At 41.8% G+C, this 18,232-nt stretch overlaps 1 protein-coding gene across 3 annotated transcripts in view; it reads right to left on the reverse strand.

Moving 5' to 3' along the window:
* Window positions 1-18,232, reverse strand: part of drosha (drosha ribonuclease III) — a 139,998-nt gene that overhangs the window by 41,665 nt on the left and 80,101 nt on the right. For all 3 annotated transcript variants that reach the window (XM_084939788.1, XM_084939786.1, XM_084939787.1), the window contains 2 exons: window positions 17,232-17,302; window positions 1,973-2,017 (listed from right to left, as the gene is read on the reverse strand). In XM_084939788.1, coding sequence (XP_084795914.1) covers window positions 1,973-2,017; window positions 17,232-17,302 — 116 coding nt within the window. The remainder of the gene's footprint in view (window positions 1-1,972; window positions 2,018-17,231; window positions 17,303-18,232) is intronic.

Below are 18,232 nucleotides of genomic sequence, written 5' to 3' on the forward strand. Positions count from 1 at the left end.
TCTGCCTTTAGTAGTGCATACTTTTCTCTTAGAATATCACTCGTTTCTCCGTGGCACGATCTGATATCGTCGTGTTGGTGTTGTTCCCAGATCATCATACTAAATGTTGTTCCAGGATCAACATTGCAAGTGACCAATCAGAATGTTGTGACGTCATACTTTTGCGACTTCGGGAAAAACCGCCGTAAAACCAAAAACTGTACTTAAGCTGCGAGAAACCGCCTCTGTCCGCTGATCAACGGACCCTGACCCTGACCCTAACCCTTTAATAAACGGTAAGCAGAACTGATATTGTCCTTGCAACATTGGAATTTCATAAATGCACGAATGGCTTGGCGTGCAAAAGAATAACGTCACAACAATGTGATTGGTCACTTGCGATGTTGAACCTGGAACAACACCAACACGACGATATCAGATCATCCTTTCTCCATGATCCACTTCAAGGTCTACAGACCAATCGGCAACCTCCAGGCAACCTCAAATCGCTGGGAAACAATGAGTATTTCCCAACAGCTTGGCTGGAGGTTCCTGGCCATGTCTAGGTGAGATTGCTGCGGTCACATGTTGTTTGTATTGAACTGCGTAACTGGAGCTTGAGCGTCTGCTTCACAGTTACTACCAGCAACCTGCAACAACCGCTCGTCAACATTTGTCCCTGGGGAGCACTCTTTGATGGGGGTTGCCAACAGGTCTCTCGGCATGGGCGATTGTAGCTTTAAATGCACGCGGTGATATAAACTTTTCCTCAGGGTGAGAACTTTCTGCACATATTTGAGAATGAGGCCTAATCTTCCAATTCCAAGATTATATACTTAAATACATAAACAATTAAAGGGTAAATACAGCTTAGATCACATCACGGTTCAGGGTGCTTTCAAGCTACCCAGAGGCTGACACAATTTAGTCAGGTCTTATCCCACTGGCAGAGGACCACCCAGAGGAAACCTCTGCAATGCACAGTGTGTGGTAATGAGGCTGTATGACTACTCAAGCACACTGTGGAGGAACCAACCGAACCACAGAGCCATAGCAGGACTGACCCAAGAGCTCCACCCTGCCCACAGTAACTGCTGCCACCGCCTGTGCAGCTCACCAGGAAAACAGGCTGCTGGGTACACAGTGGGTTTAGTCTGAGCACTGAACAAGATCAACAAAAAACATCCAGGCTCTCTGTGGATCTTGGGGATAACAAATACAGGGTTGAGGAGGCTAAGATATATATAAAAAAAACCCAAACATATGTTGTAGGTAAACAAAAAAGCACAATGTTATTTTTTGGGGGGGCAAAAGCAGGATGTGTAAAAATGTACATACGCAGCGAGATGAAGAGAATAAAGCGCTTAAAGACGACTCGGCATACACACAAAGAAACACTTTCTCCTCGCAAACACATCAGAGAGAAGGATGCCTGACGGTCCCTGGAGGCCCCATGTGATTCGGGACTGTAATCCTGTTATGGCATCTTTGATCTCTTCTTCCAAATCCTAATTTCAAACAAACACTGTTGACATGTTTAATGTTTCTGGGCAGATCATGCAAAGCAAAGAGCAGCAGAACGGAGAGAGACTGAAGAGATGGATGATGGAGAAAGGATGAGGAGGGGGGAAACGGGGGGATGATGTGGCAAAGAGAAAAGGCAAGAGAGACTGAGTAAGTGAAAAAGCGGATTAGGGTCTCGACCAAAATGGAGAGCATCGAGACAAGGGAACAGAACAATAGAAACTAGTGGAAGGCTACCGGGAGCCTTGTGACAGCCATAAAGAGCTCAGTCAGCCTCAGGCAAAATACCTAACAGCTTGCCCACCTCTGTTACCGACACACACGAGAAGAAGAAGAAAAATAACACGCACATTTAGACGGGAAAACTTCAAAGATTCGCGAAGGCTTTTGTGTCTTGGGGGTAAGGTGAGTTTTAATGAGAGGTACTCAGACAAAATAAACATCAATAATAAAACATATCTCTCCTAACCTGCAGGGGGTGTGGTGGGTAGTTGAGCCAGACCTCCCGCAGATCCTGTGAAGACAGAAACAGAAGAGAACAGAGATGAAGAGTCAGGGGGAAGAAATTAGTGCATTTCCCCTTGGCATGAGGGTCACCCTGTTAATGAACATAATTCATTAACACTACAAATAAACACAGCGAATCATTAAAAGTAGCAAAAGAACCCAAAATGAATATTCAAAAATAGCGCATTCTTTATAGATGAAGGGTTATTTCGGCTTCAGATTGGTTGGTTTTGAACATTACAAAAGCTTCCCGGGCACAATATACTACCTCTCACACCGCTTTCCTTCACTGTGAATAGGAACCCAACCTTCAAACGATTTTTCTGCAACTACTTCTTTTGTTGAATTTTACCATGCATTTTCTGTGATGTAGCACTTGAACTTGAATATTTTTAAGCCTATGTGCGCACGTGTATGTGTGGTTAAGAGAAACAGAGTGTTGTAAACCACCTGATTTGGACAGATGTATAGAAAATGAGTCAGAGAGTGAGTTGTCTATAAAAGCCACTTGATTTCCAAAGCAGTGAGTGTGCCTAACGAGGAAGAGACTCCCTCTGAAACGTGACGCTGACAAATCAGTTCACATGTAGGAACTATTAGCGCTATTAGCATTATTAAGAGTAACCTCCAATGAAGTCAACGCAAAGTGTCAAAAACAGACAGTTCTTCTAGTGGCCACTAGAGGCTCTCTCCAAATGTGAGTCAACATACACATTAAAAAGACACATTTACAACCTGGTACAAAATACAGTTTGAAGGTTCAATAATCCACCTTGTAAGAGCTCTGGGGATAATTATTTTTATTACTCATTTTTAGTCATTAAACTGGAGTGCTTCACTGTGTGTGTTCTGTGTGCGTTGTTGGAGCCTTTTGGAGTGTTTTAATGGACTACGTGAGTAATATTATCGCCTTCTATCTGGTGCAGATCGACCTAGAAGTTCTTGCTTCAGTTTTGGTGAAATTCTAGAGCTTTATTAGTGTTCTCCTTCAGCGGACTCCAACCTTTTTTCGCCACGAACCGGTTTAATGTCAGACAATATTTTCATGGACCGGCCTTCAAAGTGTCGCTGACAAATACAACAAAATAAAGTGATAGGAGCAAGACAAAAACTGTGGTATTTGGTAAATATAATAATAAAGGCGAATTCACTGTGTAATTCTGTAACTTTATTAGCAGCGTCCTCCTGAAATGCACCAACAACACTGAAAGTAACATCCTCCTCTCTGCCCCTTAACGCTCTCTGGTCGGTATGGTTACGTGTAAACATTTCTTTCAAAATAAGACACACAACTATAACACGGGAAAAGACCGAGGGAAACAGAGTTAACAATAAAAACCATGAAAACCTCAAAATTTCACACCTGAGCCTCAACTCTCACGGCCCGGTACCAAACAGTCCATGGCCCGGGGGTTGGGGACCGCTGTTCTACTTAATTAGTAATTAGCCTATATGTGTGACTGTGTGATCCACCCTTGCAATTTATGAAAGGCAGCTAATGTCCACTGATAAATTAGCACTTTAATCTTTCATCCATATAAAGCAACATCTGACTCTAAAACAATTAAAAATCACCAAATGCTAACACTGAAGCTTCAAAATGTAGAGCCCAAAACCAATGGGTGTTGTCACAGAGGCTAATGGCACTAAAAAGATATTCATATGCGTTACTGGAACGTAATTATTGATGCGTCTTTGTCACTGATTATTAATTATGTATGTCACTTTAATGATGCAACAGGAGACGAGTTTAATTACCTAAACACTGGTGGGTAGTTTTATCTCAATAACACAGCATAGCAGACTACAAAAGTTTAATTTTAAACTTAACTGTAAAATAACAAGTAAAGCTTAAAAATAATGCATTGAGCAGCTTACGTCTCAACTTTTGTGCATATTTTGAGATGACAAGATAATGTGTACTAAGCATAGAAATGACAGCTCCTGTGAAAATGTACCATTTGACTTTCTCTTTTAGCCTTGACAGCTCACTCCACTGACATCCAAAGATTGTGTTGTAGTTTCTCAACATTAAAATTAAATGTAACGCTCGACGATGATGCGTTGATAAGGCGGTGACTCTAGTAGCGCACCACACAAGCCTCTATGTAGGAAACTCCTTGTCCAAGTGCTTTCAGGTGCCAATAGTGAGCGATGGTGAAAGAAAATAGATCATTTTCAGGCCCAGAAGTCTGCATATCGACCTTACACAGTCAAGGTGGTGCTTGTAAAAGGGTGGGTTGTGATGTGGATTTGAGCCGAAGGTGAGGGGTGTTTGCGGGTGGAGTATTGGTGGGATTTAGCTTTTAGAGGAGCGTTTCCTCTGGAGACGCATACTAGCAGCGCTGGACTTTTGCCCGCCCTGCCTGTGGAGAGAAATATGTGCAAGATCAACATGTTTCCTCAACCCTACTCTGAGGTAACCACACAAGATCGAATAGTAGAGAGACCAAGGCTGAAATATACACAGTACAAGAGAGAGAGAGAGAGAGAGAGAGAGAGAGAGAGAGAGAGAGAGAGAGAGAGAGAGAGAGAGAATAAGTTGTGGCTCTCAAGTTGTTGCCAAGGACAACGCCAGCCGGAGGCAGTTTTAGGCCTAGAGTCTAATGTTGGGTGAGTCATAGTGGTGATAGAGATGTGGAGAGGGCCTCTAAAGTACAGTATCACTCAGGTGTTTAAAAGGTTCAAGGAGATAAACCTTTAAAATGCGGTGCTAGCCCACGGGGGATGGGGGGTGGGGTTGTGTGTGGTCAGCAGCATCGAATGGGCGCCTCATCTTCTCAACGCACCCAGCTGGCAACCCATCGCCTTGAGCAGCCGATGAAAAATTCATGAAAAGTGGTCAATACGTTTGAGTAAATGCTTCCTTTTGGTTGCTTGTCCTTTTTTTCTTAGCCTGCGAGCTGGGTGGAGGAGCACTAAGTACACAGCGCCTATCAAGTCGACACTGAGCTTGCTTCCGAATGCACGTGTCGTCGGTTATTAAAATAACGTCGATAGCGCCGGCTAATGGATTGATTGCTTTCACACTTCTTTTGCAGATGCACAATTTGCTTTAAAACACATGAAAGTGATTCACCTAGGCCGACGCATGTAAAGCGGCATAGGGGAAATGAGAATGAAAAGGACAAGAAGGGAGAACATGACACTTGAAATAAATAAATACATACATAAAAACAAAGGGAGAAGTGAAGTACACGAGTTGGTTCGGCTTAAGATCGAGGCTTATGATTAAAATCCATCCACAAGGCGCTCGCGATCCGCCCACATGCTGTATATAGACCCGAACAGCTAATGTTTCAATTACAGCCATTCCAAAGACAAGTCAGACAATGATTAAGCCAGCATCGAGTGGGGATTTAAGAATAACAACAACATTTTTCCCCCCCTACACACAAACACACTCTCTCTCCCAGTGTAAGGAAGGTATAATTACTAGGGGCACAAATCATCATGTACAGCAGCTGAATCACAACCATTTGGAGGATATAACTGCTGCTACAAACAGAAGGGGGAAAACACATGCAAACATGTTTATTCAAATGTCACTGACCTACCTGTAATGACATTTGAAAATAGATGCAAAATAAAGGGCAATTTGGAAAAAATGCCTCTGATCTTCCTTTTGTTGGACTCAGCTTTAATCCAGTTTTCCCCAACCACGGTAACCCGCCTCTGCATCACCACCTGGATTCAACTAAGCAAACAGGCAAGCTCCATCATACGGTGATTATGTTTTAGCTAGTAGCAGGTTATTTACCACAAGAGGTCTCCCAGCGGGAGGCAACTTGTCTCCAAAGAATCGTGGTCTGACTGATGGCAATTGCATTGTGGTTATAATCTCTTATAAAAGCAAGTCATTTTGTCATTTTGATTTAAAAATTGTGAAATTTTTGCATTTCTGGTCGGACTTTGAATGTACGTACTTACATTTCTCTTTGACGTGAATTTCTGTATATGTAGACAGCAACAGAAAGCAAACAGACAATATATCACTAACCAGCTTGACCCCAAAATCAATTTGAAGGGAGCAACTGATTAGCAGTTGCAAACCCGGTCCCTGCCTTAGAAGCAACGATTTCCTGGGCTATGAAACTGCAACTTCATTGCACATAGTTGAAGTAATTTTGGCCACGCCACGGTCTCCAACCACTATTTTCCCCAATGTGACTGTAGCATAACTGATAAATGGTATGCCGAATGTAATTGCTATAGAGTAAACGGCAAGCTGAGAGTAGGTCAGATCCTGTCTAAAATGAGTTCAACTGAACGCCATGAGGGGCGGTCTGATGAAGCAGCTTTTGAAACCATCTCTCAGGGCTTTGGGGGTATGTCAAATGAAATTGGGAACCAATGCTTTAACCCACAGGGGAGTCGAGGCACAACATCATTCTTGCACATACTCCGGCCTCACAAGCCAACCGTGAAGACTCAGCGTCACATCCCCCTTTACTCACACACACTCAAGCACACACAACCCCTGGGATTGTTGGCTGTCCATGATTGGGACATAATGGTGCTCTTCTCTGACAAGGTCCAGTGCTCGCTGACAAATTGGTCTCTAGCTACAGGCTGCCAATCAATCCATCAAAAGTAGTAGTGCAGCGGAGAGATCAATAAGAGATAGTGCCGTTGATCAATACTGATATAAAAGCAGCCCAAAGTCCAGAACAAAGGCTTCTGTCAGTGAGTGGTCAAGGTGATCTTCTAAATATGTGAACTAACGTCGATTCTTTTGGTGAACTGTACCGCACAATTTATATTTGAGGTTAAGAGCACACCTTTTACAGTTCCTCTGAGTGTAGGCAGAACAGTGTATATGAATAGAAATGGCCTGTGAATGAGTGAATGCATTCATTCTCCAGGCTATTAGCAAAGCAAGGACACAGTAGAAGCATACACATTCTCATTCAAACACGGGCAATATTATGCTTAACTGGACAAACGGTTCAAATTGCACAACGAATGGAGAGGGACACTAGGGTGTCAAACAGGTAAAGAGAGCCAGAGTGAAAAGATAAATGAAGCACACGCTTGTGGTTCATATAACCTTTGTGTTTCTTCTTTTACAAAGAAACAACAAAATAGCTTGAATTTAAATTATAGGTACAAAGGAACTGTTGCTGTAAGACACTGAGGTGGCCTTAACATGGAGGGAGTTGGTCACCTGTACGATCATATAAACCCAGCACACTCTACTGGTACACAAAGAGATAGAAAAGCACCCACAGGAAAAAAAAAAAAACCTCAGAATGAGTCATATTTAAAAATCCACTAATAAACCTAATTTACTTTTTGCAAAAACACTCATTTTGGAATACATGCCAACAAAGCAGGGGAAAGGCTTGAAAAACTCAAACTGTTTTCCATCACTGCTTGAGTGTGTTGAAGTTGAGCTTCCCTAAAACCCTTTTTGGCACTGCACCCAGAAATGAGTAAAGTAAGAAGACTGTGGCAATGCCATGTCACCACAAGTTATTAATCTCTGCGCCACAGCGGCTGTCTTTGTTGTCACAGCAACCTTTTCTCAAATTTGGCTTTTGAGTGTGTGGTGGCTTCTGTGGTGGTGTTACTAAAAACCCAACAGATTAGCTGATGGGCCACTAGTGAGATAATTTTGGTGATTTTTGTTCCTTAAAAATGGTTTGTTGAAGCAGCTAGTTAAATATTTAAATAAAAGTTTCATTAGTTAGTACCAGACTGGACCTCTTTTGCATTCAGAACTGCCCTAGTTCATGATGGCACGGATTCAGCAAGGTCCTAGAAACATTCCTCAGAGATTAAGCTCCATTAGCATGGCAGCATAAAAAAAATGTATCAGCTGTAAATCCATAATGACATCCCGTTCCATTGTTCAAGAAACCAGCTTGGAATGAATGGAGCTTTGTGAAGTGGTGAGTCATCCAACAGAAGATGGGTACACTCGGGTTATAAAGGGATGGTTATACTCAGCAGCAATACCAAGGAAGGCTGTGGTTGTTTAAATTACATTCAGATGGTACTAAGGCAGTGGTCCCCAATCCCCGGGCCACGGAGTCGTGAGTTGTTTGGTACTGGGCCACGAGAGTCGATGATTGGGTGTGAAATTTATGGTTTTCAGGGTTTTTATCATTATTTTTTAAAATCCTTTTTATCGTTAACTCGGTTTCCCTGGGTCTTTTCCCATGTGTTATGAATAAATCTTTTTTTTTTTGGAACCGCTACTCATTTTATTTTGTTGTATTTATCTGCTACACCTTATGGACCGGTCCGTGAAAATATTGTTGGACATAAACCGGTTCGTGGCACAAAAACAGGTTGGGGACCGCTGTACTAAGGGATCTAAGGTGTGCCAAGACAATAAACACCATACCATTACACTACCACCAGCAGCCTGAAACAAAGAAGGATGGATCCATGCTTTCATGTTATTTATACCAAATTCCCACCTTACCAGCTGAAAGTTGCAGCAGAATTCAAGACTCATCAGAACAGGCAAGTTTTTCCAATCTTCAGTTGCTCTGAATAAGGTGACCCAGTGTGAACTGTGGCCTCAGTTTCCTGCTCTTAGCTGACAGGTGTGGCCCTTTACTGCTGTGGCTCATCTGCTCAAGGTTCAAAGATACTCTTCTGCATTACATGGATGCAACCAGTGGTCACTTGAGTCACTATACCAGGGGTCAGCAACCTTTCACACCCAAAGAGCCATTTGGACCCGGTTTCCACGCAAACGAAAACACTGGGAGCCGCAAATACGTTTTGATATCTAAAATGAAGAGAACACTGTATATATTGTTTTTTACCTTTATGCTTTGTGTAAACAACTAAGGTGTGTTGCTTATGAAATCCATGAAGTGCTACAGAGAAAATTACATTTTATTTATGTAATTAACACATTTTGAACTCTTAAAGAAATATAACAAAAGGAAAGACACCCAGCTGAACTAAAATGATCCATGTAGCAAAAAACTGTTGTGAGCCGCCACCCTTATATCTCCTTTGGCCTTGACCTGACTTTTAAAAAATTATTGGAAAAAAGCACTATGCTACTAAAAAATAAAAAAAGTAGATATTTGCAATATTCTGCCTAAGTATGTATTTTACCTGGTTAATGTGTGTGGCGGGGCGTGGTCTGCAGCGCTGCTGCAGGGGAGGCGGACGCACCTGAGCGGCACCCGCAACCTCGCTGCCTTAACGTCTGTGCTATCTATGCTGTTGTGTTGTTGTGTGTCAGGCTGTGAGCTGAAAAGCTGCAGCTGGCTGTATGCGTACAGCAACCGTGTGTGAAAAGTGGTCAATAAAGAGATGCTGAAAAGCATGTTCATGGAAACATCGTCGGGTCTGCCGTGATATGTTTACAATGGGACTTCTGCTCCTGAACCTCTGCGCACAGCGTCTGCAACTCAGGGCTGTACGAAGTCACTTTCATCTTTACGCAGGACTGTAAGCTGTCATCTGTGAGGTGTGAGCGGTGTTTGTTTTTAACATAGTTCACGGTGGAGAATAGTTGCTGACATAATGTGGATCCGAAGGTCCATAATTGGCCTACCTGGGGTTGAAAGTCTCGATAAATGCATGCCGTTTCGGCGGGTACACCGGCTTCCGCGAGTGTGACGCTTATTTTGAGTGATGAAAAAATTATAAAATATAATTGTATTTTTATATTTCAATATCACAATAATCTTCCAATTTAGAACTACAAGTTTAAAAAGAACTAACATAAATAAAATACACTTAAGCTAAATACTTCTAATTTATTTTCCCAAACCACGCGGAGCCGCACTATAAGGACTAAAGAGCCGCATGCGGCTCCGGAGCCGCAGGTTGCCGACCCCTGCACTATACCTTTCCATCAGGTTGACACAGTTTGCTAATCAAAACTGATGACTGATGTTCTGAATGTAATTGCTAAACAGTTAATGCAGTAGTCCAGATCCAGTCTAAAAGGAGTTTAAATGAACACTTTGAACATGGCTGTTGGTAGTGATGATGGGCATTCTGAGCCCATCTCAGAGGTTTAGGGATAATGTCAGAATAGGCAACATTTTGGGGGGGAAAAACAGTAATAAACCTGATTCTGTGTTATTTTTCCTCTATTGATATCAAAGTGTGGGAAAGAGTTGAAAAATTCAAATGTTTTCATTCTCTGCCTGAGTGTGTTGAAATCAAGCTGCTCTAAAACCCTTTTTGGCACTGCACCCAGAAATGAGAAAAGAAAGGTGGTGGCAAAGCCATATCACCAAAAGTTATTATCTCAGCGCCACAGTGGCTCACTTTGTTGTCACAGCAACCTTTTCTTAAATTTGGCCTTTGAGTGTATGTGTGCATGCTTGTGTGGTGGTGTTAATAAAATCCAACAGATTAGCCGATGGGCAACTAGTGAGATCATTATGGTGATTGCTCCTCAAAAGAGGTACTTCCCTCAGGACAGCAGAGTGGCATCAACATCTTTTCCCAGCAATATTGCACTGCTGTTGAGTCCAGGTTGGGAGCAATCGAGCAACTCCCCCTGAAGAAGATGCTTCCTGCCTCTCTGCTGATGCTTTAATAACCTCCACAGTAATGTCATTAGCAAATTAGCATCTATTGTTTCCTCCGGGCTTCTGTGTGCAATGAAGCTAGATTCCATCCTCGGCAAGAGCCCCGTTGTTTGGGAACCAGAGCCAGCAAAGGTGACGTGTTGAGAGAAAAACAAGGAGACGGAAATAACTGTTGCACTCCAGCCATGAATGCCATACCAATTAGGGAATAACAGAGAGGGTGAAAAAAAAACTGAGGATACTGTTTGTCTGACTAGGTCTTGAGGTGGAAATTACATGCATGCTTTGTTTTAGGTAGTCGGCTCTGAATTTTACCTCCGGAGTTGTGGAGCTTTTGTTTTGACTTGTCATAAGAGCGCGGGGAAACATCTGTGGGGGTAATGACATCCTGGGGTGTGAGTGGGGGGAAAGAATGGAAAGGAAAGAGAGAAAATAAAAGGGAGCAAGAGAGAGTCACCAGGCAGCATCCTTTTGTTACACAAGGAGTGCATGTGACTGATCACCCATGTGTGAATGGAATACAACACCAGCAAAAAGGGTGCGATAGAAAAAAAATGTAGAGTCCTTCCGTTTTGCACTGCATCCCTTAGTTTAGTAATATAATGTGTGAAGACCCATTTTGACGTGTTAAGCTAGAAATACAGAAGGATTCGAGTGGTTCTGCAGACTCTCCTGCCTGTCCATCTCGCCGGTCTGCCCCTCCAATTCCCCGCCCGCATACCCATCATACCACCTGGCTGGTGTTTGGCTTTCTGGTCTGTGTCCATCTGTCTCCTCTCAGCTTTGTATAACAGAGCTGCCATCAGGAGGATTCATTCAGCAGGGGGTGGGGATGGGAGTGGGGGTTGTCAAGCCATACTATTTCAATCCTCAGTCTGCATGTCTGAAAACTTTCAAACTAAAGTTGAACTTCCCTCAACTTTTACTGGCAATTTTAGTTGCATGCAACCTAATCAATATGTTTATGTTGTTGTTTTTCATGGATACGCATTGTTACGCTTTTTTGCGCCATAAACCTTTAAGTATAGTATTTCCACAGGAAGTATGTTTTGTGCCTGCACCATGTATTTTGTCCAAATAAAGAGAGAACATGTCACCATAGAAACCAAGAAAACAGAGCATTAAAAGAAGTGGTGGCAACGGTTGTATTTTAACCCAAAAGCATCTTGTTTTTATTTTCTTCTCTAACCGCGAGTTGGCAGATTAGAGGTTGTAACCATTTCAACTGGCATGGCAGAAAAATGGGTTTCATCTTACTGTAGAGATGAACTTATTGATCGCATTTAATTGCAAATATATTACTAGCGCCAATATTATGTAAAGCCTTTCACAAACCATAATCACATCCAACACTAAACCCCAAGGGGAATATGTTTATCAACAGACGCCTGGTACTTTTACCTGCCAGTATAGCACAAATTGTAGGGTTGTGTGTACTCTACTCTATCTTCTATTGGCAAGAAGTTGTATTTCTAAAGCTAATTTTTGCTCTTTCAAACACCAGAATTATACTCACTTGTTGACCTACACGTGGATAGCTGCAGACACTGGTCGATACAAGTAGTCCTTCAGATTTTACATTTTTCAAATGGATATATAAATTGCAGTCCATTGCAATAAATGTCTTGCAGATGAGTCTAAAGCAGCTGTATAAAGGCGGCAGGAAGATGCCCATTTACATGTATCTAAGGAGGGTTTCCCAAATCTCCTGGTGGATACTGACGTGGTACCAGGTCAGATTAGATATATCGCTAGCATGGCCTATGTCTACCCTACAGTCTGACCGTCTCAGCTGGTTACATTCAATGTGAAGGAGCACCAACCTTACTCCAGATGTCTAGGCTCCTGGCCCCATCGCTGTGGCTCGGCTCAGCTCAGCCACCAGACAAAAGTGTATCTGCAACTTACTCTTTCAATCACTGGCCACAGCTCGTGTCCTGAGGTGAGGACTGGAATACACAGTTGGTAAATCAAAAGTTTAGGCTCTTGTTCTGGAAGTTTTCCATTTAAATAAAGCCTGCAGATGAGTGGTAGCTAACATTCTTTAATCAAAACACACAAAGAACAGACAACCAAGCTTGTGGAGAGCCTGCATGACCACGGGGCAGACGGTCAGCAGAGTCTCACTGAGCCTAGCATGGCTCTCAGTTAAATACCTTCTCCAGGAACAAAAGGCAGTACACAGCTGTTTCACACCTTAAGATTCACACTCCCTTGCTACCTCCCAGATTCCTCGAAGAGACAAAAGACTCTTCCTGTGGAGTGGTCTGCTTTCCCCAACTTCCTTACTACACCCCCACCATTTGTCTTAATGTATGAGTTGTTAAAATCCAGTGGCACCAAGGCATTATACAATAAAATAATGTGATTAATACATAAGTAAAAGAAATTCCTATACACTCTTCACACAATGGTCTGCTACAACACCCACATTACTGATGCACCAAAGATCCTGACATACTGGAACACCTTCACTTAGGGTAATAACCTCTCCCTAATCCAGATAAAACAGGCCACATTTTTTTCTGGCAGAAAACCACATGTTTGGACCTGAAGGTGGTGGATTCAGACTCTGATAACAACATTTAGGAGAGCCTTGCATACTCAGGATACTCAAAATGATAACACTGGAGAGAGTTTAGTGTTGTCAGTGCAATGACATAAGAATTCAACTTGGTAACAACTTTTTAGAAGTTGTAAAGTTCACTTGCTAAAAACAGCCACAATATGGTGCTTTCTTCCTTGTAATGACTGTGTACAGCTCTCCGGACAGTAATGGAGCTTATTATGATATATAACCAGCAGAAAGACCTGACAGTGTAAAGCTGTTCAGTGCTGTACAGGCACCAATGTGGAAGAGCCGATTCCTCTGTCTGAGAAGAACCAACAAACTATCCACAGAGCCCATGCTAGGTAAGCTAGCTGCATGTTGGTAGTTCTTCTGTTCTGTTCTACTGACATTACCGTATACTAGGGCTGCCACGATTAGTCGACTAGTCACGATTACGTCGACTATCAAAATCGTCGACAACTGATTTAATAGTCGACGCGTCGTTTGAAGCTTTGTAAGATCACAAAAGACGCAGGAATAAGTAGTAGGATTTAAGAGTGTAATAACGGACTGAAACAGAAGATGGCAGCACTGCATGTACAAGGATGCCAGCTGCCGTTAAACCCCGAAGAAGAAGAAGCAGCTCTGTCCCACAATTCATAGCGCAGCCCAGCTCAGTTTCCAACAATGGCGGCAGCTAGTTAGTTTTAATATTACTCTTATTATTCTTTCTGGGTCACAAAATAAACGTTTAACATATTTTCAGGCGAGAATGTAGCTGTGTAAACCTCAAATATCTGCTCAGTTTATCAAGACACCACATATTTTCAAAAGCGCTCCAACATTTTCGGAGACGTCTGTTACCCACTAGCTCGATAGCGAGCCGGGAGCAAGGCTCACTAGATCCCGTGAGAACACCGGACTCCGGGCAGATCGTTTTCAAACCCACCGCCGTCTTTCGCTACTCAGGTTAAACATGATATATAAGTCACTTAGATAACTTAAAAATGTTATTGTTTGGCTTTTTTTTTTTTTTTAGTATTTTATTTGTTCCTGAGTAAATCGGTTTGGCTGAGATTAAAGTTATAGTTTTTACACAGCTGAATAAACGTCAAGCAGACAGCTGATTATCAGAAGTGTGAGATGCTCCAGAATATACTCTGGTGTCCCGTTATATTTTAGATAGCAACGAGTTTATTAAACTTCACCGAAACAATCTGCAAATTTTATTAAAATTTAACAAACTATCATCTTGTCTTTATTTTTAGTTAGCACATACCTTAAACACTTAAAGCTGTAAGCTAATGATAGTTATATAAGAGCAGATGCTGCTGGTGTACGTTTTACGTCCAATGGATGATGATCTGATTAGTCGACTAATCGCAAAAATAATCGGTGACTAGTCGACTATCAAAATAATCGTTTGTGGCAGCCCTACCGTATACCACTCATTACCGCTTGAGAACCCTCCTTCATCTTAATGCTTCATTTATGTCTCTAACCTTGCTTATTATCCAGTCTAAAGCAAAATAATCCTAGCTTGCTGATCTTGTCAACAACCATACTAAAACCCAGTCACAAAACTTCACAGATGTGTAATGATCAAAAAGAAAGATGAGTACAAAGATGTATGAGGTCCAAGCAGCTGGTAAGACCACACGGAAAGATAATGTGTAATTTACATTGTACCTGAACATCATTTAAGGGTCATAGTGTTTATCTGAAAATGATAGATTCCCACTGAACTTTCAAGGTTATGCACACAGCGTAGGAAAATCATCTTTGTGCATTTTATACTAGAAGAAAGTGACTTATAACTTTATTATTCTTATACTGACCACGCTAACTCACTTTTTGCTCATCTCCAGGAGAATCAAACATCTGAAGGGAAACTTTTAAAAAGAACAAAGAATATAGAAAACACATCCCAATTTGGCCACCATTATAGCCTCCTGTTAGAGTTTAGAATGGATTTTAAGATCTTGCTCATTAGTGTTGAATGGTTTAGCTTCTGTGTAGTCCTTTCAGCCTCTCTGAGCTTGAATGTCCTTATTCCTCCATTAATCTTAGATCCTCTGATACAGTTCTTTGTAGTTCTTATCTTTATTAGCAAGATCAAATAGAGAATATAGATAGAGCACAATTTAAGCTATAACTATTCTGCACCTCACGTTATAATCACTGTCCACTTTGTTTGCCTTTGTTGCACAAATAGAAGGATGATCACACTGATAATTCTTTCACAAGCACAGTCAATGTTCCTCTCCCTGTGTGATACAACAAATACCAAACATAGTGTCCAAGGCCATCACTATATATGGACCAGCAGTTTTTCTCTGTAGCCCTATTTATACATCTGCATTTGGCCTCAGTCAGAAAACCTTGTGTGAATGCTTGGGTCGCTAGCAGATTGTCCCGCTTACTTGTAGTTGGCATGGGAGAAACCAAATTGTTTGCAACCCTACGTCAATTGCTGCCAAGAAGCAATGAAACTTGAAAAAGTACAATGCAAACCAGAAATGGACAATGCTCACCTTCAAAATAAAAGTAGCAACTTAACATCATAACTACCATCTTTCAGAACATGCAACTTTTCCTTTGAAGGACGACAGTCTCAGTTTCACAATTGTGCTGCACTTTACACTGTCACTCGGCAAGCAGTTGGCAAGTTTTTGCCAACGTTTCCATCTTCCATGCAAGCTACATGTGACGGCAGCAACGAGTTGGGGCCAAGGTATTCACAGGAGGTTTTCAGTAAAGTTTATATATCTTTATTGACTGATTAGGAACTTTCAACATTTGCCATCTGGTTGGGGATTACACATTTTTCCTAATCAACAGATGGTTGCCAGGGGGTTGCTGTCTGGTCTCTAGGCCTATGCGATTGGGGATTTTGTACACGTTTGTGTTTTTAAATCAGCCTTTATATCTAATGTACCCTATCCTCAGTCTGTTCCAACAAACATTCGACTGCTATTCATAAAAAGGATGTAAGAATACTTGCGTTATAGTGGGGTTTTTTATCACATCCACAGACTCAAAAATATGTTTTTAAAGGGGAATGTCTTGTTCTAACAAATAAAAACCTCTGCATGAAGACAGATGAAAAGCTTGATAACTCCTGTTGATTTTCATGGCCGCAGGATGACAGCAAAACAGAACCAAGGACATTTTCAGCTTTGCAGGCAGACACAAATACTCAATAGGCAGCCTTACAGTGGAAGAAACTCACTGTAAAATTCGGCCAACTGAAGGGGGGAAGAAAAAAGAATCAAGGCCAGCTGTTCAATCAATTAAAGTGAAAGAAAAACTTAGTAAAAAGGTAGTTTGGCACAGAACACTGAATAATTGATCTCGAACCCTTAAGACAATTATGATATGTATTCACTTGATGATCATCTTCTCTGGTAACTTTTGTGGTGTGAGGTTTTAAAAGATTCAGCCCTGAAGTCTCTGATCTGGTTTCTCAAAGACTACAGAACTTGTTTGATAGAGTTCTTTGTGTCATACAGTGTGTGGGAGTCACCGACTGATTCTCAGCAAACAACCTCAATAGCCAATTAGAAGCAAGCCTGCTGCTACTTACTAGACTAGCTGCAAGTTATTTGATTGATTCAGAACATCTCGAGCCAAGATAAATGCAAAATACTGATTCATTTATTAAGTATGTATGCCTGCTGAGCTCATCCACACATACACACTTACAAACAATAGCAGGTCTCCTGCTCAGGAGTGGAGATCTGCAATATTCAACATCGTCAAGTTAATTTTTCAAACTACATGAGCTGTTTTTCCTGCTATGGATTAATCCACATCTCATTTTTTCTCAGTTATATTGTTTCATCTTTGTGCATATCAGCGTACACACAAAAAGCAGCTAGTCAAAAGTACAGCAGGATAAAGCGAGATTTTGTGAGATCTCAGGTTCTGGTGCTGGCAAGGCCTCAATAATATGCAATGTGTGGTATGTTGCCAAAACATGCTGTGTGTGGGTTTGAGAGAATAAAAGAGACGTCTTACACAGATCGAAATAAGAAAATCTTGTCTGCCGCTCAGCTCTGTGACTCAAAGAGAGATGCGCATACCCTTGCAAATACGCTTCCTGTGCAGAAAACCACAGTGTGGCAAAGGGCAGACACCAAATCAGTTACCTCAGAGTTGAAAAGCAGTCTCCCAAAGAGCTGCCGGGCCTCTTCCAAGCCTCCTTCCAAATACACGGCCCCTGAAATGAAAAACAGGAAATAAGAAACTTACTTTATTTAGAGGTGTGTGCAAACAATGTAGCTGTGCTGCAATTTGTGAACCTTACTTTGTACAACATGTGAAATGTTATTTAACATTAGTGTGAAAAAGCACATCTTTCCACCAGTGCAGTGTAAAAAACTTCAACCAAATCTGAGGCAATATCAGAGTTCTTTGCTAATGGAAAACTTAAAATTAATTGAACTCCGCAATGAGTTATAATTGCTTTTTTAAAAGTAGGAGTGCATTTTTATTGCTTTTTCATGGTGAAATGACCTCAGGGTTCCAGTGCACATCCACCTCCCCCTTGTCAGAGAGCAGGATGAGTAGGACGAGGAGGAGGGAGGCAGAGATGGTTGCATCACTACTCTGAGATGTAACCAGCTAAGGTCAAAGAAACCTTGAATTTCTGTCATGCTGAGCCTGCCTCACATGCTTAGGCATGAACACGGACAGCATTTATAAAATGGTCTTAGCCAAGGTGACTAATTTGTTTGTGGATCTGAATTGAGAATTCTTTGCTTTTGTGAAACAGGACATGAAAAGCAAGAAATCTACCAAACTGTCAAACACGAGGACACGGCTTACACTAAACCCTGATCTTTTCTTAGCACTCAAAGCGCTTTACACAACTTGTGCATTCACCCATTCACACAAACACATTTTCTAAGTGCTTTCTAACTAACATTCACACACACTCATACTCCGATGGATGCATAGGAGAGCCAAGTATCTCCTAGTAGTATCTTACCCAAGGATATTTGGCATGCAGACCAGGAATCGAACCACCAACCTTCCGATCAGTAAATGACCTGCTCTACCGCCTGAGCTACAGCCAACCCAAACTACTGGTGGGTAGGGAAAATGTACGTTCCCCAACTGGTTGGCGAGTGATTGCTGGAAGTTTGTA

The sequence above is a fragment of the Perissodus microlepis genome, chromosome 9, assembly GCF_051167445.1.
Source record: "Perissodus microlepis isolate ML-2025 ecotype Zambia chromosome 9, ASM5116744v1, whole genome shotgun sequence".
NCBI classification, from domain to species: domain Eukaryota; kingdom Metazoa; phylum Chordata; class Actinopteri; order Cichliformes; family Cichlidae; genus Perissodus; species Perissodus microlepis.